The 27,959-nt window shown below is 53.1% G+C and overlaps 1 protein-coding gene across 1 annotated transcript; it reads left to right on the top strand.

The window, feature by feature from the left end:
- Positions 1 to 598: 598 nt before the first annotated feature.
- Positions 599 to 27,575, top strand: LOC309408271 (Krueppel-like factor 5; the record flags this gene model as incomplete). The annotated part of the gene is made up of 5 exons (XM_082004065.1): positions 599 to 2,418; positions 17,154 to 17,201; positions 20,273 to 21,176; positions 23,997 to 24,056; positions 27,397 to 27,575. The coding sequence occupies exons 1-5, from the start codon at positions 2,254 to 2,256 to the stop codon at positions 27,573 to 27,575; spliced, it is 1,356 nt and encodes a 451-aa protein (XP_081860191.1). The 5' UTR covers positions 599 to 2,253.
- Between the last annotated feature and the right edge of the window lie 384 nt (positions 27,576 to 27,959).

The raw sequence follows: 27,959 nt of genomic DNA, 5'->3' as shown, positions 1-27,959 counted from the left end.
ACAATTTTCTTCTAGATGACAAGAAGGAAATTGAGGAATTTTCCAGTCCTTATTAAATTTTGAATCAGGATTGTGAAGGAGTCCTCCGGAGTCCTTCAGGATGTGTAAGGTGGGCAGATGACTTTTTTTTGGGGAGGTGGAGATCACCTTCTGTGTGGGGACTTTGAATGACTGTTTCTCCTAGGAGATCTAGATGGAGTTCTTGATCTTCTCCTCGGTCTGTGACAGTGCTCAGGTAGGGATGAAGAAATGGGTGCAGCCGGTGGTCTATATGCAGCAGGAGTTCTTATCCAGGTTCCATAGGTTATTACAAATTCAATACCACAATTGTCCCCAAATTCGAAGCAAGATAAATGGAACGAAAACTGTCTCCTGAGCCTAATACCTGAATTTGCATCTGAACATCGAATCAGTTCAGCAGCTAGACCTTCATCAGGCATTAACTCTAGTATTTTCTGCCCAAAGTTCTTACATTCCTAATAACATACCAGAGCGTTCCTCAAGGCTGTATGATGAGGAGCATGATGTTGATCATTGCCTAGCTGCTTTCCAAGCCAGGCTTCAGTTGTGGCTACCAACTCCTCCAAAGATGGAAAGATGGTGCTGCCGAGCCAGCCCCACGCCGAGGCAGCCCCACGCCAACCCTGCTGCCCGCGCCCCTCACACCCCGGGACCCCCACCCTCAGTTGCGAGCATCAAGCTTTTGTTGCCTGGTGGGTTTCCATTTCCGTGCGTGGTGGTGGTGATGTCCCCCATCTCCCTGGTGTCACCTGGGAGCCCATCCTGTCCCTGGTAGCTGCTCCAGCGGCATCATGACTTCCCCGGAAAGCAAAGCCATGCGGGGAAGATGCTCCTGGCAAAGCCTGAGAAATTCCCGCTCTCGTTTGCTTTCCCAAGGGCTCAACATTTCTGACTGTCCCGTCCCCCCGCCGCGAGAGCTGGACTTCCCCTTGTTCAGCACGAGCGGCTCCTCGGGAGCACCTGGACGTTGGTCCAAAGTCTCGCGTCGATGCAAACTTGTTCGCTGGGCGTACTTGTTGCGCGTTTATGTTGCGGGAAGCCGGGGGGGTGGTTAAAACCGGGCCGATCCCTGTCCCACGCTGCTTACCCTGTGCCCAGGAGGCACCCGAAAGTGGGGAAGGGAGGTCACAGGGCTCATTTGGGGTGGGTGAGCACGGAGGGGGAGAGAAGACGCTGAGACCGGGCTCCCGCTTAGCCTGACGCAGTACAGCTCCTTGGGAAGGTGCTGGACACAGCTGGGGCCGGATGCGTCTGGAGGAGAAATGGCTCTTCTTTTTTTAATCTTTTTTTTTCCCCCCCCAGAAAGGTGATTTTCATTCCCTTGTTCCTCTGCCTTTTTACACTCTTTTTCCCCCCCTCTCTCAAAAAGAGAAACCCAAATGCAGTTGCTTGGTTTCTCCATAGGAGCCGAGCTGGAAAGCACCATGCCCTCGTATCTACACATTTTAAACTTTTCCTTTGTTGTTTTTTTTTTCTTCTTGTTGTTCCCCCCCCCCCCCCCCCCCCAAGGTTTATCCCTTTTCCCCTTCACTTCATCTATTTATTTTTGATCCTTCTCTTTCTCTTCCCTGGGAATGAGAAGGTCGAGCAAGCAGGAATCTCCTTGTCTCGCAAAATCAGTTTTTGTTCAAAATTCAACCGTTCATCGCAAAATGGTGTTTTCTCATTAAAAAAAAAAAAAAAAGCCATTGCTTTTAAAAACTAAAATAACCCCCGTGTTTCAGCGCAGGGGATTCAGTTGGGGAGTTTCCTTGCTGTGGGTTGTTTCGGCCCTTCCCCAGTCCCACAGGTGGGCTCCAGCCCCAGCGGGGGGTCCGGGGCCGGCGTGGCACCAGCGGGAGTCCCGGCGGGAAGCGATGCGCCGGTGCTGCCCGGACGCCGTGGCGGAGCATGGCCGACGGTGAGGCTCCCGGCAGCCTTTTATCTGCCGGTGGCCTGGCGGGGCCATCGGCGGGAGCCTGATTGGCTCCGCGCGGCCTCGCCGCCGCTTCCAGGTTGGCGTTCCTCCTCCCGCAGCCCAGGTAAAGCCTTCCCGCGACCCGGCACCTGGCCTCCCGGGATTAACCACTCACTCGGGCTCGCCTCTGCCTTCAGGGTTGTGGGGTTTTTTTTCCCCCCCTTTCCCCTCCCCCCTTTTTTTTTTCCCCCACCCCCCCCTCTTTTTTTTTTATATTATTTTTAAATAAGATTTGTTTTCCCCCCGGGGGAGCGGGTGCGAGGGGCGCGGGAGGAATGAGCAGCGGGCTGGTGCTGCGCACCCCGCTCCCCGAGGACGCCTCGGCGTTTACGCCGCTGAAGCCCGTCACCATGTCGGGGGAACCCGTCGAAGACGCCCCCGTCTTTGAGGACATCAAACCCCCCGCCCAGCCCCTGGAAAACCCGCCCGACCTGGCGCAGGTAAGGCGGAGGCCGGCGGTTTGCCGTGGGGCGGCGGGAAGGGGCCAGCTTGGCCCGCTCAGGTGCACGGAGGCTGCTAACACCTCCCGCAAACGCGAGCGTGGATTTTGACTTAATTCCGCTTTGTTTTTCCGCTCTTTGCTGAAACCCCTCCGTCGCTTTGTACGCTCGTGCTTCCCCCTCCGCCGGATTTTCTCTTGGGCGTGTTGGGTTTCATTTTTTTCCCCTCACACCCCCCCTCTCCTCCTGCCTTTCTTCGAAACGCCCCGTTGCCCGTTTTGGAGGAGAGCCTGGGTTCTGCTCGCTCCCCGCAGCCGCGGCTCGGTCCCTCTCACCCGGGGCCGGCAGGTGAGGGGGTGCCGAGGGGCTCCGCGCTGCCGCCGGCTCGCTGGGAAGGACGTGGGCGACGGGGTTGCTGTGTCTGCGCGTGGCAGCGGGGGGAAATGGGAGGTTATTTTCTATTTTATTACATTTATTTCTTCTGCCGCCGCGGTGGGGAAGGAATGCTCCTTGAAATTCCCCAGCGACGTCCCCCCTGTGCGTGCCGGAGATAAAGACCGGATAAGCGGCTTCGGGACATTGCTGCACGCCCACCCCTCTTGCACGCCCACCCCTCTTGCACGCCCACCCCTGGCCTGGGCCATGGCAGAAGCGCGTTCAAGCCCCACTGGCCCTCCCGGGGGGCAAGGCTCCTTGCCGGTGTTTTGGGTGATGAACCCCTCGTCCCGCCATGAAGAGCCGTCAGGCGCTCTGGGGGTGAGCCAGGCCTGCCCTCACCCCGCTGCCCTGGCTTTGGCCCCTTTTCCTCCCAGAGAAATGGGGCGAGCTGGGGTGCGGGGTGCCCGGCACCGCCAGCAGCTAATGATTAACCCCACGCCCCGTGTCCCCAGCGCCATTTTGATCCGGGCGGGAGGGCGGCTCCAACCCCTCAGCAGGGACCCCCTCGTCCTGGCCATCGTTCCTCTGGGGACCCCCGGGAGGGCATCCCCATGGTGGGTGGCTACGGTTCGGCATGGGGCAGGGGTTGGGGCCGTGTATCCGCTGCCCGCTTGCCCTCTCTCGGCGGCACTGATGCCCCAAGGGACAGTTTTGGGGCTCCGTCCTTCAGAGGGAGGTGGCGAGATGAAGGCGGCGTCTCCGTTGCCGTATTTCCGTATGACGGCCTGGCGATCCGGCATCCACGGCGGCTGCGAGCGGCGGTTGTGGATGTGGGGGTCAAAATGCGGGGAGAGGGCCGTGCAGCCCACTCCTCCTTCGCTTGCGGTGGTCCCGGCTCGGCGCCTCTCCCCGTAACCCGGGGGCTGCTGGAGCCCCTGCCCCTCCGCACCGGGTTCGGGTGGGTTATTGGAAGTCGGAGGGTCGGGTGGTCGCCCTTCAGAAAGGTGTGGGTTATCTCCGGGGCCCACCCCCGGTGGGAAAGAGCAGCAGCTCCCTGTTTGGTCTGGGGGGAGGGCGAGGTTTGCTTTCTCTCCGCTTTTGCTGGGTGGGATTAAGCAGCGGGGCCGGTGCTCACCCCACGCCTCGGCCGTGGCCATGGGGAGCAGACAGGCAGCAGTGCCTCGTGGCTTCGGCCAGCCCCGTGCCACCTCTCGCCCTCCTCGTGGGGGACGTGGGGACGCAGAACCCACCCGTGGTTGGAAACACCTTCATCGCACCACACCGTCCTCGCTGCCCTTCAAAGGGAAGAGGGGTTTCTTCCCCCCAGTTTGGTCCCTGGGGCAATGCCACCCCACCACCAGTTTGCTCTGGAGTGGAGGCAGATGGGGTGGGCCTTGGGCTGATGAGAGGTGGCATCCCTTTGCCATAAGACCATCCCCTTGCCATAAGACCCACCCCCCTTTATGGATAATGGGGTCCCTGGGATGGAGGCTGGAAAGCTGCAGGGCTGGAGCTGGGTACCAGCTCACCCGTGCTCCGTGCAGCACCCACTTAGCCCCCAACGGCCACATTGGGGCTTCTTTTCAAACCCACCCGGGGTTGAAGCGTTGCGGGTGGCAAAACCCCCGACAGCCCAGGGCTGGACCCCACATCTCCTGGGGAGGAGTTCTCCTGGGTTGGCCCCCTCTCCCTTAACTGTGGTCGTTGTCGAAGAGATGCTGAGGAAGCTGCTGTAGCTGGAGGGTGGAAAAGCTGGACGGCTGCACGTCTGGGAAACCCTTTGCCCCGGGAGGGTGTTTATCAGAGCAGTTTGACAAGCCTCATGGAAAAGGCTGTGACCTGTCAGAGCTCCGGCACTGGCTATCGCCCACGGGACATTTCTCGCTGCTCCAGCTCTCCCGACTTCTGTCTCGCTGATCTCCGGCAAAGAAAGCAGCAAACTCGCAGCTGATCTCTTTATCTCGCTGGCTGCGAAGTCTTCTCCCTCCCGCTGCCACAAATCGATTTTCAAACAAGAGTGGAAGGTGGGAGCTGTTTGCTGTCGAAAATTTTATTCGATCCAAGTCAGGTGGAAATAGATCCTTTGTGGAGTTTAGGATCAGTTTTTCCCTTTTCTCTGCCTTTCCAGCTGCCTTGCCCCAAATTAAGAAACAAACAAAGAGAGAAAAGAGGACAGAAAAGGGCTTGTGAGAGAAAAGCACTTTTCCTTTCTGATTTGAATCAGAAAGAAACAGAATTTTCCTGTTTAAATCTCAAGAGGCTGATGCTGGAAGGAAGGTAAAAAATAATAATAAATGAAACCCGAAGCAAGGCATGTCCAGGGAAGCATTTCAGAAGAGGAGGAGAGGGTCCCTTTGCATGGCTGTCAGGTACCCCCGATGAGCAAGGGGGCTGGGGGGGGCACCGGGGCTCATCTGCTGCTCCCACCTTGCTGCCCTTTGCTTTCCACGTCTGATGAGCCAAAGCAGCTCCTGGGCACCTTGTTGTTACCTGGGGCTGGGGAACCCTCCTGGGACCATCTGCTGCTTGTCAGATGGGTGACCATGTCCCTCTGGGCTGGGCTTGACCTCATGGTAGATGAGCCACCCCGCTGCCAAGTCCTCTAAGCCACCCCATCCCTCCTGGAGCCACCTGTGGCTTTATGTTGTGGTCTCCCTTGGGTGTAAGTGGGCTTCTCAACGGTGCAAGCCCACATTTCCATGATCCTGGAGGTGTTTCTGGAAGGAAGGTTGCCAGCGTGGTGGGGAAGGAGATGGCACTTCCCCTGCTCTCTATCCAACATGTGCAGGACAGGAGTTGGCTCCTAACAGGCTTTCCTGCAGTTGTGAGGAGCACGAGGTGCCGGTGAGGCGGAAGGGGTGTCCCGCACTTGTCTCCATGGTTGGGTTTGCTACAGTTAAGGGGTTGGGAGAATGGGTTGTTCCAACCATGAATTCAGAGCTGCTGCCTAATGTCAGAAGGTCCCTTGGGTTTGCAGCAGCGTTGAGTGAGGACAGGACCTGGCGAAGAAGCTGCTGGGATGAGATGGAAAAAACCCACAGCCTGTCCCCTGGTTTAACCCCTTGCCTACCTGTATCAGGAGCCCCAAGGGCAGTTGTGTTGAGGATGGTGAGCACTCGGAGGCTGTCATGGGTGATGAGGAAGACCTGAGTGTGGCTGGGGATAGTCCCAAGCCAGCTCAATCCTTCATTGCCTCGCTTTCCTTGGGTGGGCTATGCTGCTGTAAGCTTGTGTCCCCTAAGCCCAGTTCCTACCCTACAGGCAGTTTCTCACCCCCGTGCTTGGTGCACCTCCCTTCTGCCCTGCCCGAGGGCTGGGTGAAGGGCTCACTTAGGAAGAAACCAGCTCTAGCGTCTGGGAGGTGCTCGACCAGATTAGGGGGTATCAGAATGGTGCCGTCCTCCAAGAGCTTTTCCTGCGGCTTTGAATTCTCAGTACCTCGAGCGGCATTTCCCAGACCCTTTCAAATGGAGTGGACGTCGGTGCCGCGGTGTTTCCTCTGACTTTATTCTGGCAGGGCCTTTGCTCCTGGTATCACAGGAGAAGCTGGGCCAAGCATTTCTAGGTGTGCTCCAGCTTTGTGGACAATGCAGGAGCTGTTTCAATCTTTCTCTGTCCCTGCGGGGCCCTGTGTGCGATGTCCTGCATCTCGTGGGTCTAAGCCCCTTTGGCCACATCCTTGTCACAACTGGGGCTGCGCTGGGGCGGTGACCAGATGGTGGGTCTCTCTTGGACTGGGGATGGGCTTTCTGGCTCCACGGTAGTCCACCATCTTGCGCAGCCCAGTTGGAACCAGGGTGATGGATCCTGCTCGTATAGGTGTGGTTTGCGTGGCGGCCAGGAAGGAGTCCTGCTCTGCTTTATTTGTAGAGATGTAGCCCACAGCACAGCTGTCAAGGCGCGATTCATTTCCTTGGGCTGTCAGGAGTTGCATGCAACAAATGAATTTGGTTTTTCCACAGGGAAAGGGGAGATGGCAGCTTTGGAGTTTTGCTGGGTGTGTAATAAGATGTTGACAGCTTGTTGTGGCTGAGCCCGGGCATCTTTCTGCAGTTTTATGTCACTCCTTGTGTGCTCAGAGGGGACTTAAAATATTGTGTTCTCTCCCGGGGTCCTCCTCGTGCCCAGCACACTCAGGAGAAGGTGGTCACGCTGCTGACTGTGGCCCCAGGTATGGGGACACCACAGACATCAGCTCAACGGGGTAGCACCCGTTTTCAAGGCTGTGCCCATGTTTGAGGACAGGCTTTGAGCTCACGGTGTTGCAAGGCGAAGGTGTTCCCCTGCCTGCCTCTGCCAGATCGTGACGGTGCACGGGGACTGCGCAGGCTTTGTGCCGCCACGCGTCAGACGAGCCGCGATTCACAACACTGGCAGGAGCCGCGTGCTGCCTTCGCTCCTCACCCATCCTCTACTCCACCTTCTCTTTCTGGGCTGCTCGGTCCATGTAATGTGCTTTTGCGGGCACTGTGAAGTCACGGTTCTCCACTCCATCTCGGGTGGCCGGGATGTTCTGCCCTCTGGGATCCTCCTGGCTTTGCAGAAGGGTTCAAAAATGTCCACGCGTTCCAGAGAAGCGTGCAAAATGCTGTGCAAAATTCATTTTCAAAGGGCGCCGGCTGCCTGGGCAGGCTCGGGGGGTGCGCGGAAACAGGCTGGTGATACAGAGATGTCACGTTAAAGGCTGGGCAAGGAGGAACGGGCTCACTCAATCCCTCTCAGCACAAGTCAAGATGGTGGGTTGGCAGTTGGTGCGGCTGAGCCCTGCGTGGCCTCTGGCTGGAGGGATCTTGGGAGGGAAGGATCCTTCCAGGATGTTTTGCTTTGGGATCAGCTGGAGCCTGATGCTTTCAGGACCAGCCCACAGATCTGCAAGTCTGATGGGCTTTCTGTTTGGCAGGTGTCTGCAGGGCCAGGGGAAATGAAGCTAGAGTCCCCAGTAAGGATGAATTTGTCCCTCTACTCTTGCAGGAAGACCCTTGGGGACAGTCCCCAGGCAGGACGCCCACCTGCCGCAGCCCTGTGTCAGAGTGGTGGTGGTCTCATTGCAGATCAGATCCTGTTGTGGGAGCAGGTCCAAAGTCAGCGGGGAGCTTGCTACTGCTCAGCAGGCTTTGGACAAAAACGATGTTACCGGTGAGCCAAAGACTGGGAAGTTTGGGGGATCTCAGCCACCGTGTTTGTTATTTTATTCTTCTTAATCCCCCAAACCCACAGACTTTCCCGTGTGTGTGCGGGTGTGCACGCAAGCGCTGCTGGAAGCAGACAAGGTGTAGGATGAAACGGCTTGGACGAACTTTGAGCTCGCTGGAGCACAATGGCTTTGTCCGGGTGGTACAAAGGATGATTGTTCTGCTTGGGGGAAGTTTGGCTCGGCAAGGTGGGGAGCGAGAGGAAGGGACAGCGCCGAGAAAGAAGAAGATTACAGGTGTGCTGTTCCTTGTCCTCCTGCGCAGCCTGCCCTGGAACCTGTTTTCCACTTGCTGACATGGGAGAGGTTGCAAATTAGCTAGAAAACCGTGGGTTTTTTTTGTTTTTGTTTTGTTTTGGGTTTTTTTGAACACTGAAAAGGCAGGTATTTAAGGGAGGAAATGAGCAGGGGACTCCAACTCCATAATAAATGCAACGGATTTCCCTTTATCGCTCTTCCTGAACGGTCTGTGGGAAGCAAACACAGTAATCTGAAATTACTCACGAAGGTCTAGGGTAGTGCATTTCTGGCCGGTGCATCATCAACTGTGAATTTTCCCCTCTCAAACCTGTTTGGTCAGCTACCTACGCTATTTTGTTCTCGTTCCCTGGTCCAGTGAGTTCTTTTATCTAACCCATCCACTGCAAATAATCACACTTACAACCGTCTTGTTAGCTGAGCCCCTTGATTAGAATATTTGCTTTTCTTGTGCTCCATTGGTGAATTACATGAGTCACAGGGTACAGTTGGTGTTTGGGGATTGGATAACTAATGTTTACAATTCAGATGTTCTCAGAACTTGAGCTAGCATGAAAACTCTCAAAAAAACCCCATGGGCTGTTTACCACATCAAAGAGGTTCAGCCCCTTCCAAGCTCAGATTGAAACTCAAACAAAGAATCTTTCATTAAGTTCAGAAATGCTTGGAGAATTCTTTGAAAATTATTATTTTTTAATTTTTTTTTAATGTGATGGGGATCTTCAAGTTTCCACCAAGGACAGGATTTGCAAGTATTAAAATGCATTTAATGACCTTGCTCTTTGTAGTATTTCCAGTACAAGCAGAAGAGAATGGCAAGAAATTGGTCCCAGTATAGTTGGTCCGAGAATGCAGGTACTTAGCACTTGCAGGAGAAAATAAAATTATCCATCCATTGCCACGTCTATCGCACCTAAGGCAATTTGTTTCATGAATCTGAACCCAGGCTGGAGAGGGCAGAGATATGTGGGTACCTACTCACCAGCCAGTTCAGCCCATCATTTCCGTGCTGCCTGTACAACATTATCATTTTCCATTTTGCTGCTCCTCAAGGACGGTTTAGGGAGCTGACCCCAGGGGTGGCTGAATATATTCAACCGAAAAATCCTTCTTAAGAATAAAAGGTTTGATGGTGTTCTCTAAAATGTGGAAAAGACCCAAGTTTGTTAAATTGAATGGAAAAATTGGGGTATTTCCCCTTCCCAACCTATCGTTCGAAATACCCTTGCTTTAGAACGCAATGTTTCATTCTGAGCAACTTTCAGTATTTGGTGTTTTTGCGGTTCTGCGCCGTGCTTTTGGGAGAACTCAAAATCAGTAACTTGGCTGACTGACATCACCTCTGGGACACGAGTGTCACAGTCCTCGAGTTTCCCTGGGGTTGGCAAACCCCAGGCTCTAAAATGCTCTGGCTGGACCTTCTCCAGGGCTCGGTGCCTTCTCCACGGGAACTGTCATTTGCCTGTTATCGGCCTGTGCCGTTATCAGTTGCCCTTAATTAACAGCACTGGGCAATTCATTTCTCTATAGGGAAAATGTGGAAAAAACCTTCGAGGCTTTCTGCTCTCAGGCTAACAGAAGAACCTTCCTAGCAGCACAGACGCTAGGAAATATATAGGGTAGCATGGCAGAAGGGGCTGCAGCAGGCTGACCTGCTCCAACGTCCCCCTCAGTCCCTGCTTCTGGCAGTATCTTCCTGGCTTTGTACTGGTGCTAGGTGCTGCGCAAGCTTGGAAGAAAGAAGTTGGCCCAAAGACCTAGTTGCTCAAATGCAATGTTTTCACCTGCCTTAGGGTTTGTTTTGTTTTGTTTTGCTAACTGGTTTGGCGAGGAAGTTGAGGGCCACAAGGACGGTGGGATTTGCTGTCCGCACGTGAAACCTGACCTTGCTTTTCTTAGACGTGTGTGGGGTATTGGGTCTGCCTTGCGCGTTGTACTGGGAAGAACAGGCTTTTTGGCCTGTTTTATTGCTTGCTGAATGCCAGGAGGACTCCACAAGCCCCAGCAAGCAGCGAATGACTCACTCTGCCTTTGTCAGACCCTGCCAAGGGAATGTGCTGCTTTTCTTCTGGTTGGAGGTGACGAGTGTGAGCTTTTAGATGGTTTGAGTGAGGTGGAATGAATCCCACCCATAACCCAGCTGGGGAAGCTCCCTATGAGCTCCAACAGCCTCTCCCATGTCACACTCGGTTCAGGATCTGTGGCATGGATGCGTAACCAGAGGGGAGCTGGAAGCCTCAAGGTCAAGTCCCATGTCCTGTGGCCATGCAATAGCTAGAAATAGGTGGATAAATTTGTCCAGGTCACCCTGGGGAATGGTGGCATCTGAGAGCCTCCATCTTCTCAGATTCAAGGGAGAGGGTATGCTCGAGCAGAGGCTGCAACCAAGAAGGAGAAATGGAGCTGCAGATGGGCCTGCTTCTAGTTGATGGTACCAGCAGGGGCTGCATGGCTATCCAAATTCAACTTTTAATTGTATGCACGCATAAACCAGGGGAATGCTTGAGTTCCTGCATGTTTTGGCTGGGGCTCAAGTAGCTCCAAGCCTCCTGAACTTCCAGGAGTGGAAACAACATTAGATAGTTTCGTTTTTCCAGACAGACCATCCAAATGGCTGCACCAGCTCACACCAAAAGTCTACCCAGCTCAGACTCCTGACTCCAACAGTGGGTGCCCGCTTAGCTTGATGGAGAATCTCCAGTTGGCTTTGATGGGCTTGACCGCAGCCTTTGCTGAGCAAGGGCGGCTCAGAAACAGAAAGCTGTGTACAAAGGCGCAACTCCTTTAAGTCCTCATGTCCTCCCCTCCCATGCTTTAAAAGAGCTGCCCTCCTGCCGGGGCACAGCGGGGAGCAATGGGTGAGGGCAGACGGCTTCCCCAGTTTCCCCACCTGCCTCAGGGCTCCTATACCACTACCACGAGGTTGTGTGTGGTAGTTCTGCAAAAGGGGAAACCAGTGTGGAGCTACTCTAATGTCAGCCTAGGACGACCCCCCTTCCTCTAGACCTGCCTAATGGCTGAATGGCCACTGTGTTCAGTAAGGCCTAGAGATGCTGCAGCTGGGCCAGAGCTTTCTCCAAGCTCAGTGTCTCTGAGATCTACCCTGCTAGGTTTTTTTTGTCTATTTATGGCTTTATTTTTTGAAAGGTTTCTGCTTGCTTTCTTAAAGCCTGCTGGAGCCTGGCTGCTCCAAACTGCTTCTCTTCCAGGCACTTGACCTTGGAGTTGGATGAGGGTGTTTCTCCTGGTTTCTTTGGCCTTTGGGATTGCTGACTGTAGTGGCATGATTTCTGTGATAAATAACCAAGGTAGGTTGCCTTTGAGTGAGTCTTTATCAGTTGTCGGAGGAAAGGAATAGCAAACAGAGTCAGCAAGTCTGCTGGAAATGTTGCTGCCTACTGGCTCAGCCAGAGGCCAGGCAGCCTCGCAGCTTCCCACATCTGCCTTGCTGGTGACTCTTGGACTCAAGGAAATTCCTTGTTTCTGAGAGGTGATAATTACCCTGGGTAGTTCAAACACAAGGGCAGAAAAGAGTACCAGAATAATCCTCCAGAGCAGTGTGGCTCAGCTCCTGGACCATCCATGAGCTCCTGGCAGAAACCTGGACAAAGGGTGTATCTTTGTCCTGCTCCAGGAGCTGCTCTTGTAGGTGGAAAGGTGTGACAGCCTCAAGATGGAAAGCTGGTGGGATAGATCACCTCTGGCAGTCTTCTCCGTGGACTCCAGAGTGAGCTTGCACAGAGCCTTCAGCTTAGATGCCCACTTTGGAGGTGGCCAAAGCTAGTGAAGATGAATCTTGCCCCGTTGCACGCAATGCAGACGCAGCTGAATGCTTCCAGGGCAGCACTAGTTTCCTGGAGTCGCTCCTAACCTCTTTGAGATAGAGCAAGCAGAGGAGTCCATCCGGGGCCTCGTGCAGCCCAGCACCCACCTACATAAGCATCGGGTTTGGCTCTGCTGCCCGCGATGGGGCTTTGTTATTTACAGCAGCTAAACATTTGGCCCTGTGTGTACTTGAAAGGAAGAGTCCTGGGGTTTCTTTGCTAATCCCGTTTTGCAGAGAGTTCCAGAAGACTTGAGGAACAAACAGAAAATAACGTCGATTGAGGTCAATATCAAAACCAAATGATCAGAGAAACAAATATTTACTCAGGTCAATATTTAACTAGGAGACAATAAATGCTGATATTGAACCAAATCTGTATATAAATACGGTCTATTTATAACGTGTGCCTTTAAAGGGGTACTGCCAGGTACTTGCCATGGTTTTTGATTGATGATTATCCTCCCCATTGTTTGCTGATTCCCTTGGAGGCTGGAGTTTCATGCAGGTGCATGTATGAGAAAGAGGCTGTACTGCGTAATCCCAGGGTCCGGACAACAGGCACAACCGTTGATCCCATGCCTGCCCGTGCTCAGGGAGGGCCCCTTGCCCCAAGGAGGGCCCCTTGCCCCAAGGAGGGCCCCCCCCCTTGCACCTGAAGCATGTGCCCTGCTGTTTCCCCATCCCTTGAACCCCCACCTCACGGGGTCGTGCTGCTAACCTGCACGGATGAAGCTGGCATTTTCCTTGCGCCCCTCTCCTGAAAGCTCTTCGCGTCTGTGACCAGCACAGCCGGGAAGGAGGGAAGCAGGCTTGATGCCTCGCAGGATGGGGGGGCTGCGGCCAGGCAGGGGCTAGCGCAGGGCTTGAAGCTGCTAAGTATTGGAGACCCCCCCCCCCGCCTCCCCGAGTCCTTTCCCCGCCAACCGTTCCCTCTGCCAACTTTACAAGCTCATTGCCTGTTTAGCAAACATTGATTTCTCTCCTTGTTCTCTGCTGCTGCCCGTGTGGTGACAACATCTGATGTTTCTATGGCGGTTTGTTATTTATCAACTTCAGATTAGAAAGCATTTAATCATGGGAAAGACACGTCCCGCCTCCTGCCTCGACAGCCTGCAGTGCCTTGCGCTCTTCTAACGATGCTCGTGGCTAATCGCTGGCAAAATGACATGGTTGGCTCAAGTGCCGTTTTCTTCTGCGTCCTCCCAAGAAATGTTTGTCTTGGACCCAGTGTATATTGATCGATGTCCTGATAACGCCTCACTCTACCTTTGACGATATCTGAAAGAGGGATAGAGGTCTCCAAGGCAGGAGGTTCCTGCAGAATTTATGGAAATTGGCAGAGGGTGGAGGGGGGAGACTCGTGTCAGTGCCTATTAGCCACAGGAGAATCCACTCAGGAGAGCTGGGGGAAGCAGGGCTTCATTGTCTGCTTTCTTCATCGAGCAATTGGCTTGCAAGGCTGGGTTTTTGATGATTTCACAGTGCTGGGTTCTTCTCAACATACAGCTCTCTCGGAGGCTGCCGAGGTTATCTTGCCCTCCAGGGAATTTCGGTCACCAGATCCCAGGTTCAGATGTGCCAGTGCTGAGTGTAAAGTGTGCTTGGTCCAGTGACACAAACTGGTGTCCGATGACCTTGTCTGGAGTGGATAAAGTGCTTGTTCTAATCCCTTTCCTTTTCCTGCTTGGGTTTTTTTGGCTTTCTTTTCTCTGGCAGGTTGAAAAGACCTTCCTCCATGGTCATAAATAGTTACTATGAGTTTGAGGGGAAAATACCACAGGAGTTCAGTGCTGTTACTGTATGAAAGGCTATTCTTATTGGCTTTCCCTTCCTGGCCAAACCAAAGATGCCCGTTTGGACACCTCTAAACTCACAGAAGTTTTGCTCGTGTCTGCTTTGCCTGTATCTCCCCTTTGCTCACTTTTTGCCTGAGCTAGCAACCCATGGCTCCTAAGATGGCTGCCCTCGTCAATGCGGTTGGAGTCTGGGGCATGCCTGCCTCCAGACCTTATATCTCCTCCACGTCTTCGGTGATTGCAGCGGTGTCATTGCTAGCGACTATAGGGGAAACTGGGCCACTGAACCCACCAAAGACCTAGTGGCTTTTCAGCTAGAAGGCCCTGGAGGCTTTCTCCATCAAGTCACGGTGGGTATCTCTCTTGCAGTATTGAGATGAATTGAGCTCCGTGGCTATGTGGTAAGTTCAGTCTTTCTCAAAAAGGCAAGAAAATGGTTAATTCCCTGCCTGTGGCTGGCAGACAGGCAGGAAGGGATGGGCTGATCTTTCCAGGTCATTGCTGTCTCATGTGAGCCCACCACAGTGTCCTCAGCTGCCCTCTCTGGAGCCGCCCCAGGCAGGGCTGTAGCCTGCTGCCAGGACCTTGGGGCTGGCCAAGGACTCTGCAGAGACCCAGTGTCTATGGGGCTTCCCTGGTGGGGCCTGCTTTGCCCTCAATTGCTTCATTTGTATTTGTGCTGCTTACCATGGCAGGTCTTGAATACAGATGGTCTCCTGGTGTGGTTGACCCCAAAATGAGGGATCCAGCAGCTGGACCACCACCATTACCTGCGAAGGAGCTTGGCTGAAGTATGCAGGTGCTGCTGAAGCTGTTCCTTCCAGCTGATGGGACTCAGCTTTCAATCCCCAAACCCCTGTAGCTCTGACCTGCAGATTTCATGTTTAAGCATCTCCTCATGCTTCCAGGCATGAAGACTACATGGAGACCAGTGTCTCTCCAGGGATGGCAGCTCCCAGCATCCCCAGCCTGTTTGGCACCTGTCCTCTCAAGGCTGTGTGGCTCTGTGGTCTGTCATGGCCTTGCAAGGAACATCCTCCATTTAGATGCAACTCCCAGAATATGAACACCTCAAAAATGGGAAAACTGAGTCAATTGAGTTGGTTTTGCTGATTTTCTGTGAAAGAGAGGGAAGCCTGGGCTGGTTTCTAGCCCTTGCTGGTCTGACTGACCAACCTGACAATGTGTGCATGACCCCAAACTGGGAAGGCAAGAAAAGGCTTTTTTAATCTTGTTGAACTGGAGAAAAGGTAGAGGTGAGGTTGAAACATAGTGGTTGTGGAAGAGAAAATGGGCACACTGGAAGCCAGCAAGCAGCAGCAGCTGCAGAAGAAGGATGTGGAGTGAGAACACGGCACAGGCTGATGCTGAACCCACAGAATACAGATAAATACTGTCTTGGGATTTGGAGATAACTCTTCTTTACTTGGTGCTGGAGGACTGTGGCCCATTTTGAGCACTGACCTTGGAGAAAGGATCCAAATCTGAGTGAGAGATCTGAGAAGAGCCATCAGCCTTCTCTGTAAAGCTGGGGTGAAACAAGGCAGGAGAAGAGGTGTGCAGGACCTTTGCCAAGCACGCTGTAGTGCATACGGGGAATGATAAAGGAGATTTAAGTCCTGACAAAGTCTTTCCACCTTGGAGACTGCTAAGCAGAGGAATGGGCTAGCTGAAGGCAAACTGCAGAGAAGGTCCCTGGGGACCCTGCTGCCAGGGGTGGCTGGGGTACCTGCTCCTGTGCCTCAGGAGGTGGGAGTCCTCCAAGTCCTCTGTTTGTAGGAGCCTGGCAGTGGTGTGATGCTGAGAGCTTCATCTCGGAGGGCCTTGATCTAGCTTGTGGTGCTGCCACACTTCTGCCAGGAAGCACGGTCCGTCCAAGTCCTGGTGGTGTGGCTGAGGCTCTTCCTGGGGAAAGTTTCCTGTGTCTTGCTCTTGCAGATGCCATGGCCTGGGGCACTGGGAGCTTGTTAGATGTTGGGCAAAGGAGAGGAGTTGTGCCTGAGGCCCTGGACATGCCACTGAGCACGGTCTCTCCTGGCTATCACAGCATCTCATGGTGGGTGCCCATTCCGGAAGTGACTGTGCTGGGGCTCGGCACCATGAGGTCTGCACAAAAAAAGACATCACATGAGTTGAGTGAGCGAGCATTGCAGGCTCAGCCCTTGATGCCTGCGCCAGTGTTTTCCAGCCTGTTCCCAGGACGCAGCATGAACATTTCTGCCTACCCTAAGGTAGCCTTTGCAGATAGGAGCCCCATGGGAACTGGAAGAACTTACTGGTTTGACCAGGCTGGAAATCTCTGAAGGTCTTTGTGCCGTGCCTCAAAGCCGCCTCTGGAAAACTCTGTATTTCTCAGCTATCTTTTCCATCCCCGTGAGAAGCCCAGAGTTCACCAAACCTTGCAGGCATGCTGAGCTGCTGCCCAAATTCACCAAGAGGCCGTTCTCCTTGGGCAAGCTCCAAACGCCGCAGCAGATCTCGCGCTGCCTCTCGGCGAGGATTAAGACATGAAAACAGAGACTGGCTGTGTGAGCTGGGAACCGAGTCCCTGCTCATCCCCGCAGCGGGCTGCTCTGTCCCTCCCCCCACCCGCCTCTGGGACAGGTGATGTTAAACAGGAAAGACAGACCAAAAAAATATAAAAAAATGCCTGTTAGTGAATAGAGAGAAGGCGATGTCAAGGCACAGCCGGCTCCGCTCCCACCTCCGGGCAGGAGGAAAATGGAGGTCATCCCTGCGCAGGCTGGGCGGGCTGAGCCCTTGCCTGCTCTTCCTGCAGCTTCTGAACCCCCATCCCTGTTTCTGGGGAGCCTGGATTTGGGAGCCTGCGGAGGTGGGCAGTGTCCCCCTGTGCCATGGCCCTGGGGTGGGGGGCCGAGGGGTCCCCCCACCAGGCTGGGGCCCGTGCCTGGGGCAAACACGCCCCCACAATGGGGCATCACCCCACCCACTTCAGGGCTGGCTCCACCCCCATCTCTGCTGGTCCTCCCGGCCTGCAGGTGGTGACGCGGAGAAAGGTGGCGCTCTGGCCTGGTGCTGCTGACCAACCAACAGCAGGCAACCCTCGTCTGCCGCCATGTCGGGGGCATGCGAGGCGGGAGGAGGCGCTGGTGGTGGGGACGCACCCGCTGACAGGGTGGGCAGCTTGAGGCCCAGGGCCTATGAGGGGCTGGGGAGAGGGAGGGGTTGAGGCGCTGCTTGGCCGGGGGTGGTTGGGGAGGCCTGTGGGGGGTGGCCGGGCCCTGGAGGAGGCCAGCCCACTAACCCAGCCCTGTCTGCCCCACAGCTGCACCCTATGAGGATGGAACAGCGGATGCCGCCACTCATTCTTGAGGTGAAGTGCTTTCCTCATTCCTCCCTCTGCATGCTTCTGTCCCTGTTGGTGAGAGGTACCGCTAAAGCCCTTAAGAGACTGAGCTGGGACTTTCCTCCACCCACCCAGCCCTAGTGCAGGCCACCCAGATCCACTGGTCAGGACATGGCGGCACCTCCGCTCCCTCCTCCTGCCCCCGCCGGCAGCCAGGGCACATTCCTCCTGCTCATGGTGTCTCCATCTGTGCAAGTCATCCAGACGCCTGTGTAGCTATCTACCTCCTTTGCGGCTTGCATGTCTCCATTAACTGGATCCCCACCAACTGTGAAAGGAGCTGTGAGTGACAGCCAGATAGAGACACCTGCATTCAGGACACTTGAGTTGGATCCCACCCAGACATGTCAGCACTTAGTCATCCCAGTTGTGCTGACCATGGGCAGAAGAGTTGGTTTTGGATAGAGCATTGGCTGGGAGATACTTAGGGAAATGGCTTGGAATTGGGTGCTAGCACCCAACAGGAGCAGTGCCAGAGCGGACTAGGGTTGCTAGGTGTTTCTGGGCCACAAACAAGCAAATGGCCCCTTCTCCCTCTTTGAAGGACACTGGGGTCCCCGGGGTTGTGGGGGACCTGTGACACAATAAGCAGCATTACAGCAGTCTGGATTCCAGTGGGGCGGGGCCCTCACCCTCCTGGTCCTGCACCCACCAGTGGGGCTGCAGCTACGGACGGGGCTGGTATCCTTTCCCGTCTGGTGAAAGCCCATTGCTTTTGCTCTTCTGACCAGCTTCCCCTTAACACCCCCTGTCCTCAGGACGCTGGGGCTGCTAAGGATCAGGAGTAAATTTATCAGGCTTTAATGGAATGACAGGAAGAAGACTTTGCTCTGCAGGTAGGGGTGGTTATGAGAGAAAAGGAGGCTGGGAGACACCAAGTGGGGGGGCAGGCAGCAGACAGGGGGACTCTGGCTGAGAATGCAGGTTTTGGATCTGAAATTAGGGCCCTCCATGCCTTGCTACATTTAATATACCTGCCTGGCCACCTGCCATATAAGGACCCACTGGAGTTGTGGGGAGGGAGACCTTCCCTTGGGAACTGAAGGTGAGAAAGTTAAATGCCAGAGATAAGGGAAGTGTAGAAGTAAAAGGCATCCAACACCTTCCCCCTGCCCCCACTCCTGGCAAGTGGGTCATTTCATTGCTCAGGTATGTACGGCATTCAGAGCCTCTGGTACTGCCTAGAGCAAGCTGACTCCCAAGGGTAACCGTAATATGCCAGTGTGGGTGCACATGGCAGGAGCACGCAGGGTTCAGCTCCAAAGTTTTGGCGTGGTTGTGGTTCTCCCTCGGGCGGGAACCCAAGCTGGACTCTGCAGGGAGGAGCAGAGGGGAAATCAGGGGTTTGGACCAGTCTGCGAGGACTGAGTTGAGCGTCTCCGATTCTGTTCCCTCCCTCCTGCTGATGCCTCAGCTTTGGGGTATGTCTGAGCCAGGGTCTCCTCACTGAAGCATGGCGGGGGGGTGTTGCTGGAGGCAGTGTTGGCTTTAGCAGAGGCGGTTAGGTGAGGATGTGACACAGAGTGAGCTTGTAGTGCCAATACGTAGCTTCCTTTAGTAAGGGCAGGGACTTTTCAGGGCCTGCACATTCGATCAGGCTGAATAGGATTTACAGCACAGTGTGTACACACACCAGCATAGCGAGCACAGCGTAGAAAACATGGTCCCAGTGCTGTGTGCTCAGTTCCAGTGCAGCGTAGTACTTCCAAATCCACCCATGTAGAAGAGGGTGTATTTGTGGCATCTACCTGTATTTGGGTGGAAGCCAACTTACCCATGCGTTGCCAGTATGGCTTGCAGAAGTGCAAAGGCTCTTTGAATTAGCTGGAAGCACAGGTGATATGTTTCACTGGAAAGGGCGAGGAAATCTCTTGGGTCCCGTCCAGCTTTGTTAAGAGCAATGAAATTGCAGCAGGGATGACTTTGGCCCATTGCACTCCAGTGACATAGTTCAGAGTTGTAAAACCCTCGGCTCAAGCGTGCAGGGTGTGGGGTGAGATCAGCTTGCTCTCCTGAAGTGCGCTGTAGGCTCTGCCAGGTAAACCTGGTGGTTTTGCCAACTCCTCTACATATGAATGAGTCTATGAGGGCTTTGCAATGAGCTTGACACATGGATAACCACATAATTAAAGGCTGTAACTTTATGGAAGAGCATTAGCACTGATATCTTTAACCACAAAGAGCAGAACTTGAGTCATCAAATGCCAGGGGATGAATTTCCTAGCGGATTGCTCCATCAGTTTGCTGAATTATTGGGCCTGGATCCAGTGGGATGCTGCATCAGACATGAACCAGGAGGGGAAGAAACCTGGCAAGTGGTGATTGTCTGAGCTAGAGGTCCTGTTAGCTTGGAGGACCCAGACTTGTAAAAACGGCTCTACAAAGCTAGAACTAAACCAAAGGTTAGGTGAGGGCTGAGTCACTTTACCAAGACAGTAATAGTATGCCTGGCAGTTTCCATTTTAGGCTCACAGTCCACTGAATAAGTGGCAACATCACTTAGATTTCTAGGGCTATAGCCCAAATTATTCTCAGCTAATTAAAGATACTGTCCCAGAGTAAAATGCAATACTTCTCAGGCTGTTGAGCTTAAAGGAGACTGGAGTGAGCATGTCTAAGGTGGGCTGCAGATCCAACATGCACAAAGTGTGAGGCTGAACTGGAGCTGAGTTTCTTATTTTATCCCATTTCTGGTGTTAAATTCCCCTGTTTGTATGACCAAAGCTTTGTACCTAAAGTTTGGCTCTTCTTTATCAGGCTATATTTCTCTCATAGCTGCATCCTCTGCCTATCTTACCCTTTGTTATCAGTGCAGAAGGGTAGGAGGGAAGGGGGACAGAGTACAGTGATTCACTCTTGGGGAGTCTGTGGCTGAGTCAGAGACCAAAGCTAAATCACCACAGGTTGTGACTCCTGGGCCGTTCTTGCAGCTCTCCCAATTTCCTGCTAGCTTAAGTACTTGTTGAACATTGGACTCCCATCACCAGTGTGTCAAGGTCACTCTTCACAAGTTCTCTTGTCTGTTTTTTTTGCCATAGGCACGGTCCGAAATGGATAAGTACCTTTCAAACGAGGTGCCACCCATCCCAATGATCCCAGACAAGAAGTACCGCCGGGAGAGTGCCTCAGTGGTGGATGAGTTCTTCTCCACAGAGAAGCCCACTTCTACGCCGTACAGTGTGAACATCAATGTGATTCTGCCAGACACGACGCACCTGCGCACTGGACTTTACCGGCCACCCAAACCCATGACGCCATTCCCACAGATCAAAACAGAGCCTGGCACCAGCTTTGCCCAACCCTGTTCTTCTGCATCTGGCTCCACACAGACCCTGCCCGACTTCACCAGTGTCTTCAGCATGCCCCAGTCAGTGGCAGTGAACAACATCTTCATCAAGCAGGAGATGCCCTCTGAAATCCCCTTATCCACCAACCTACAGCAATCCCAGCTTTACCAGATGCCCCTTGGCAATGGAAGCGCTGACATTACCACTCTGACATCCTCCTCCAACAGCACCACAGCCATCAATAGTCTCAGCGGTGTCACCATGTCCACAGGTAACACCATGTCCGGTGTGGTCCACAGACCTGTCCATCCAGGAGGGCCAGTAAAGCAATACCCCCATGTCTCCCAGGGACAGGGAAACTTCAACATCTCAGGGCAGTTCTATGCTGTTCCAGGGGTGAACCTGCCCCCTTCACCCCCCAACTCACAGCCCGGCAGCCCAGAAAATCAACCCGAGCTCATCAACACCATCTCTCCCCCACCATCCTATGAAGCCACTTTTGGACTGAAGTTGGTCCAGTCATCCCAGGTCCCCCCAGTCCCCAATGGCCTTGGGACCCTCTCCCAAGGGCACATTGTCATGCAGCCGCCCAAATACAACAGACGCAACAACCCTGAGCTGGAGAAAAGGAGAATCCATCACTGCGATTACCCAGGTATGCTCATGGTTGATGTATTGGCTTGGCTTTGGCGGGGTTCTCTTCTTGACACACTGAGGTTGGGGGCTGCCTTGGGCCTCCGCAGGAGTTTAATCCAAAATCACTTTGTCTGCATGATGAAGGGAGCTATGGAGCTGGGTGGAGAGCCCCAGGGAAGTGGGGTTTCTAGCACCACCAAGGGAGTAGAAGAGGTCGATCCTGCCTGCACTAGCTGAAGCCTTTTTTTTTTTTACTCCCCTTCCCTTTCTGCTTCGCGCTCTGGCAAAAGCAAGCCTGATTCCAAGAGGCAGACAGGTCCTGCAAAGCACGGGGATCCTCCTGGAAATCTGCTGCCTTAGCTGCCTGTTTTGTTCAGGGCTTGCCTAACCTTGAGCAGCTTTCCACGGGTGAAACCATGCTGGCTTTCTCACTGACCTTTCTGTTCCCACTCTCCCATAATGAGTGGCAAACCACTGAGTAATTTCCATAAGTAACCTTTACAGTCTCTGTTCTTCTCTTCCAAAGAGGTAATGAGATGAATATCTCTGTGTCATATCCTTCAGTGGCTTCACGTACTGCATCAGGATGGTGTGGAAATGCGTTTCAGGGTAATGATCAGCCCGGAGCTGAAGCTGTTCCCTGTGTGTCACCTCATTGCCTGAGCATGTCCAAAGACCTGTGATGCCTCGTCAGGAGGAGGTCTTGCAGGGTTTCCTGCACTGGGCACAGAGAGGCTGTGGGGCCCACAGCTGCAAAGTCTAATTCATGCCGCATGGGAGAGAAACAGTTGCCTCCCTAGGGAGAAACCCCAGTGAAGGCAGTGTGACGACTTGAAAATCACCAGTCCTTGCACAGTGACACACACCTCCCACTTCCTGGGCTGAGCCCCAGCCATCGAGCTATTGGGGATTAGCAAACAGTTTTCCCATGGGTGTGTGTGAACTGAGGAAAGTCACTTCCTAACTGCCTTCTGCAAGATTTATGTGCTCTTTCCGTGGCACAAGAGTGGCTGTAGTAGGTCAGCCCAGAGGCCCGTCTAGCCCAGATCCTGCCTCCAGCAGTGACCTGAGGAAGTATATAAGAATAGGACATGTTTAGAGAGATCTTTCTGTGCTCACACCTTCCCACCCTCTGGCAACCTGCAGATTAGGGACTTTCTGAGCCAGAAGCTGCACCCATGTTCTTGTGGTTAACTGCTTGTGCTGAATTTTTTACCTTCTGCTGGTCACGGTGGGAGAGAGACTGCCGGTGTAAGTAGACCACTGCTCTGAGACAGACCCCTCCGCTCTTGTCAGAACTGCTCAGAGCAAGAGTCTGATCCCGCGGGACACATTACCAAGGCAAAGCTCGCCTGTTTTCAGCACAGTTTTGGCCTGCATAGGAAGGCAGGAACACATCTGTGGTGAAAAAAAACCAAAACAAACAACCTGTGCTGAATAAACACCGGGTGGCTCGATAGTGTGTATGTGCAGAGCCAATGGAGAGCTTCTTCTAATCCTTCACGCTGAGGTTCAGCTAGAGGTGAAACCAGTCAGGCCTGATGGCAGGGGCAGCAGGTCTTACTGACGTGGTCTGCGTGAGGAAGCGACAGGAGGCATGCCGAATTCACACCGGTAACTGGATGAACAGGGGAGACCTGTTCGCAAAGCCCTGATCCAAGTTTCCAGGTTGTGGCCCCAGCATTTTTTCCTCTGTGTGCTCTCATGGGGAAGTGAAGCTCAGCCATGCCCTGCTCCGGCTTCTCTCTGCTGCTCCCTCTGGGTTTGAGGACTGCTTTGGGTGCTCGGCTGGCTTTTTTTCCATGCCCTGCAGTCCTTGATCTCACGTAGACTCATCTCCCTCCGGAGTGTGAGTGACCTCCGAGGCTTCAGACCATCAGAAGCAAAACTGAACTGTGCCACCAACCCTTATCCCTCCTACCACGGGGAGGGGAAAGACAGCCAACTGCTCCTGCACCTCCTGAGCAGGACAGAGCGGAGAGCTGCTCTCATGCAAGAGGCTTCTTCAGGCTATGTGGAAACACTGGAACAAAAAATACGACTATGTTGCTTATGCAGGTCATCAAAAAATCAAATTAATATTTTTAATATAGTTGTCAAAACACAATGAAGCCGGGCCACAAAGGCAGCATGAGAAGCCTTCTGAAGCTTTCTCTAGCTGAAACAAGGGCCTAGCAAGGATTCATTTTGAGATGCCTGTTGTTGAAACATTTGCCAAAGTCATGGTATTTCTGTTCAGAACCTTTCTTTGATTAAACCTGTTGTTGCTGATCTGAGAAAACTTCCCACAGGCTTTACTCTGGATCCTGAAAGCCAAGCTGTGGCTCCACAGTGTACCTGCCATTTCCTGCTTCCTGGAACATTTTTACCACATCTGCCAGGGCTGGGACTATTACAAAATACATCTTCCCTCCAGCCTTGCAGCAGTGATATCAGCTACGTCTGGAATCCAGAAAGACAGATGGCAGCACAAAGCCAGCAGCTCACGGTGGTGAATTTAACGTTTTCATCCTGTCTGGAAGACCTGGTTGAGGAAGGAGGGGTTTGAAAGTCTGTGCCTGACTCTTCTGCCCCTGCCCTTAATTCCCAGCACAATGCCCATGGGTGTCAGGATTGTGTGGCAAAGGATGGAGTGTTGTAAAGGTCTGTCTGTCTTGGAGAACAGATGCTCTTTAGTTACTGCTGAAACAAAATGGGTATAGCCAGGCTTATTTGCATACCGTTACTCAGAGTGCTTTTCAGTCCTGCTCTGTCCCTAACCTGAAATATAAATGTTCTGGATCTGTTTGAGCCAGGGCCCGTTTCTCACAGGGAAGTTGTGTCTTTTCTGTTTTTGCAGGTTGCTCAAAAGTTTATACCAAGAGCTCCCATCTGAAGGCACATCAGAGGACTCACACAGGTAAGAGCATCACATCATCAGGAAACTCTGCCAGCCAATACCGTGCCTGTTAATGGCGGTGATAATGTAGCTGAGCTGATTACCTTAATCTAGGGTGGTTACTGGGGTAGGGAGCACAGTTAAGTCTGCTGATGTTAATGTTAAAAAAAGTCCAATGATTGCACTGGTTATAGTGACTGTATGCTGCTGTGTGCACTTTCTTGCCTTCTGGAGGGATGGTCTAGAATTTAGGAGAAGTCTTGGAGACTCTTGAGTTGATGGATTGGGTGGAGGAGGTGCCCCCAAAACCTCTATCACTCTGAGCTCTTCTTTTGAGATCTCCCAGATCCTAGCCAGGTCTGATCCTGCTTAGCCTACAGAAATATCTATATATGACATATATATCTATGTCTATATACACCAGCCATGCAGACCACTTGCACTCAGTGCTTGTCCTCTTAGCAGCTGCCAGTGGTACATCCCTGGAGCTGCCGAATACACATATGGAAGGGCTCTGAATACAGGTAAAGAAGGGCTGTGCCCTCATTCTCAAGGGCAAGGGTGCTGTGGGCTGCCCTTGCTGGTGTAAACGGGGTCACTAGCACAGAGGAGCTCCCACCACTCCCACCACAACCAGCTTCCCATGGGTAAACCTAGCTCAGTGGCACATGTGCATTCAAGCACAGGTCTTCTCATTAAGGCATTTATTATACCTCAAACTTTATCAGATCCCCAGGTAGTCCAGGAACCATCAGTGCCCTCATAAATCTCTTTTATAGAAGGACTGATCTTTACTGAAAGCAATTAAGCTGGCCCAGAGTTCACTTTTCTTTTTTATTAGCAACGAACAAAACCCATCCTGAGGCTGGGAATCAGTTCTTGCACTTGGCTCTGTTCCGTTTTCATCTTATCAGTCCTTCAAACAAGCCAGCATAGAATTTTTCTTTGTGCATGAGGTACAGTATTTTTTGGCAGGGCCTGGGTAGGAGCAGGCTGGAGAATAACACGGAAGGGGTGGAAGAAAGGAACAGGAAGGACATTGTCCCGGCTCCGAGAGTTGGGTGGTGATAAGCGTTTGTCACAACAGCAGTCTGTTATTCAGGGCTATGGTAGGGCTCTCACTTTAAAATTAAATTATCTCTTTTCCCCTTCTGTTCAGAACATGGGTCTTAGCTCTGTGCCCAGAGACACGACCCATCTAAGACAGGCACCGTCCTTACAAGTCACAATATAAAGATGTATCCAGGCAAACTTGGGCGGTTTTTGAATGCAATAAAATGCAGTAATTTTTTCAGTTTTCTCAGTAATTGGGTTGGAAATCCAAGTGTGTTTGCCTCCTTCCACGTCACTTGCTGTAAGAGGGAAGGGCAGAGAGGCAAAGGAGGCTGTGACCTGAGTAGTCAAGAAAACTGTTAGTGTTGTGGGGTGGATAAAAAGAAGGGAATCCAAACCAGAGGGCCATACACAGGCAGGCTCAGAGTGTCTGCGTCCGAATTTTGAAGCCTCGTGTTTTGCTTTTGAGGCCTCAGCCTCGCTGAGCACAGAACCGAAGCTGCAGCGGAGAGGCCCGTCCCAACTCCTGCCAGCTAAGTACGCTCGATGCCGCTTCAGCTCCATTACTTGAAGGGTTAATAATGCCCTTTCTCTCGATTCTTTGCTTGATGGCAGCTGAGCTAAGAAGTACATGATCTCTAAGATCTTTTCTTGTGGTTTGCCCGTTGCTATGGGCTGGTGCTGTATTCATCTCTCCTGGAGACACCATTCATTTCCTGGGTGCCATTGTGAGATTAAATATATAACCCGGTGGCTGCTCACCCGCCTCCCGGGGGCTGGGAATGCCAGTTTGGGTCCTTTGTTTGAGCTTGCCCTGCCGTGCTGTCCTGGGAGATGGAGCCAGCTCGTGGGACAATGGAAAGCATTTTGTTTCTATCCTGGAGATCAACCTGTTATTGTTTGAAACTAAAGGGCCTTGGTGGGGTTGACCCAGCCTGGTGACCTGGCTGGGACAATATCTGTGGCCGCGCAGTGCAAATCCCGCCTTTGTCTTAGCACGCTAACACAAATGCTGACAAACCCCCGAGATCCTCAGCGTGCCGTAAGACATCCAGCATGCTGCTTGTAAATTGGCTTTAAGTTCTGTATTTACCTGAGCCATAAAAAATACACCTATCTCCTCGCCGTGGTACAGGGCCTTTTTGGGGAGCAGGATGTGGTCTTGGTGCCCAGTCTCCTCCAGGTTCAGATGTCTGTGCTTTCATATTTTGTCCGATACGTGCAAGACACCATAGATCTTGCTGCAGCTGAGTGTTTTCTGTTTCCTGGCCAAATCCACCACCTGCCTAGCACGCAGGCTGCGGGGAGGAACGGCCGTTCACTGGGAAACATGTCAGAGCATGACACACATGCCTGTGCATGCATCCTGCATGTGTACGTGCATTCATGCCGTGATGGTGTGCTCCGCAATTGGCTGATGAAATGGTAAATATTTGAGGTCGGGAAAGTCAGCACATTCCCTGAACTCTGCCTGCTTGTTCAGGCTGTTAAGAGCGAGGGCTAATATTTGAGAGCACCACACCCATGCGTGGAGAGGGCTGCAGCCAGGGTTCAGCTCTACAACCTGGGCACGCAGGGAGTTGGAAGCGGGCATGGGCTTTTCCAGCCCAGTTCCCAGCTGGCTGAGAAGTTGCACAATGTAATTCATTTCAGTTTGGGAATAGGTGTGTACGGGCTGGAGCGGGGAGAGGGCAGAGGCATTACGTCACCCAAGTGCTCTGAAGAAAACACAATGATTTGTGTGTGGAGAGCTGCTGCAGGGCTGAATTTTGAGACAGAGAGCATTAGATGGTGGTTTCAAAGATGTGAGGCTTTGAGGAAAATTTACATAACCCCCTGCTTCCTCCTGATGCCCCCCACGCCAGTATGAGCAACAGCACCTTCCATAGGAATTTTTGGCTTTTTAGTTAGAAAAAAAACCCCCAAACAACCAACCCTCAGAATATTTTTCAGCTAGAAATGCTCCAAAATCCAACAGGAACTTGAACAGCACTAAAAATCAAACCTAGAAAGCAGAGCAGGGCGGGGCACATGGACAAGACCTGGTTACTGCAGCTCAACGATTTACGGTCCCTTAGTGGCTATGGGCTGTGTGCAGCAAGTGAACCTGGTAGCGTAAAGTGTCAACGTGGCCACGAGCCCTGTTCTGCAGCAGGGAAGCCCCGGATGCCCTCCAGGGCCTCCCAAGAAGGACGGACATCGCTGAGAGGATGGGCGGGTGTTTGGGAGGCTGGGCAGACGTGTGTCCGCATAGGCTCTTGCATGGCGGCGCCGTGCTGTGCCTGTGACCTGTGGCTCTTCCCTGCAGGTGAGAAACCCTATAAATGCACATGGGAAGGCTGCGACTGGCGCTTTGCCCGTTCCGACGAGCTGACCCGGCACTATCGGAAGCACACGGGCGCCAAGCCCTTCAAGTGCCTAGCCTGCGGCCGGTGCTTCTCCCGCTCCGACCATCTGGCTCTCCACATGAAGCGGCACCAGAACTAGGAGCCGCCTACATTCATCACTTCTCCAGGAGCAGCTGAAACTCTTTTCTTTCCCAAGGAGCCTCTCCTCTTCTTGTACGTAGGAACAAACCCATGCTGTGATCAACCGGCAGGGCAGGGGTGGCAGGCAAGCCCCCTCTGCAAGCCCTGTACCAAACTGTTTCTGGTTTTAAAAGAAATCTCATTAAAAGAGTTATAATTACAGACTGATCTTGTGACGAGGCTCCCGGCAGCACCGGGGCGATGGACCTTGGATTCCAAAGGGCTTTCTTCCAGCAAACCTGCTATTTATTTGTCACTCGGGAGCAACTGTCCTTTGTGTCTCAAGTTCTTTGGGAGTTTTTTACCCCTTTCAGGGTGGTGCCTTTGGTGAGCCCCAGGAGGG

This window comes from Phaethon aethereus (assembly GCF_964289735.1).
Source record: "Phaethon aethereus genome assembly, chromosome: 10".
NCBI lineage: Eukaryota > Metazoa > Chordata > Aves > Phaethontiformes > Phaethontidae > Phaethon > Phaethon aethereus.
Note: the sequence above shows the minus strand (reverse complement) of the source record. Positions and strands in the feature narration are given on the sequence as shown.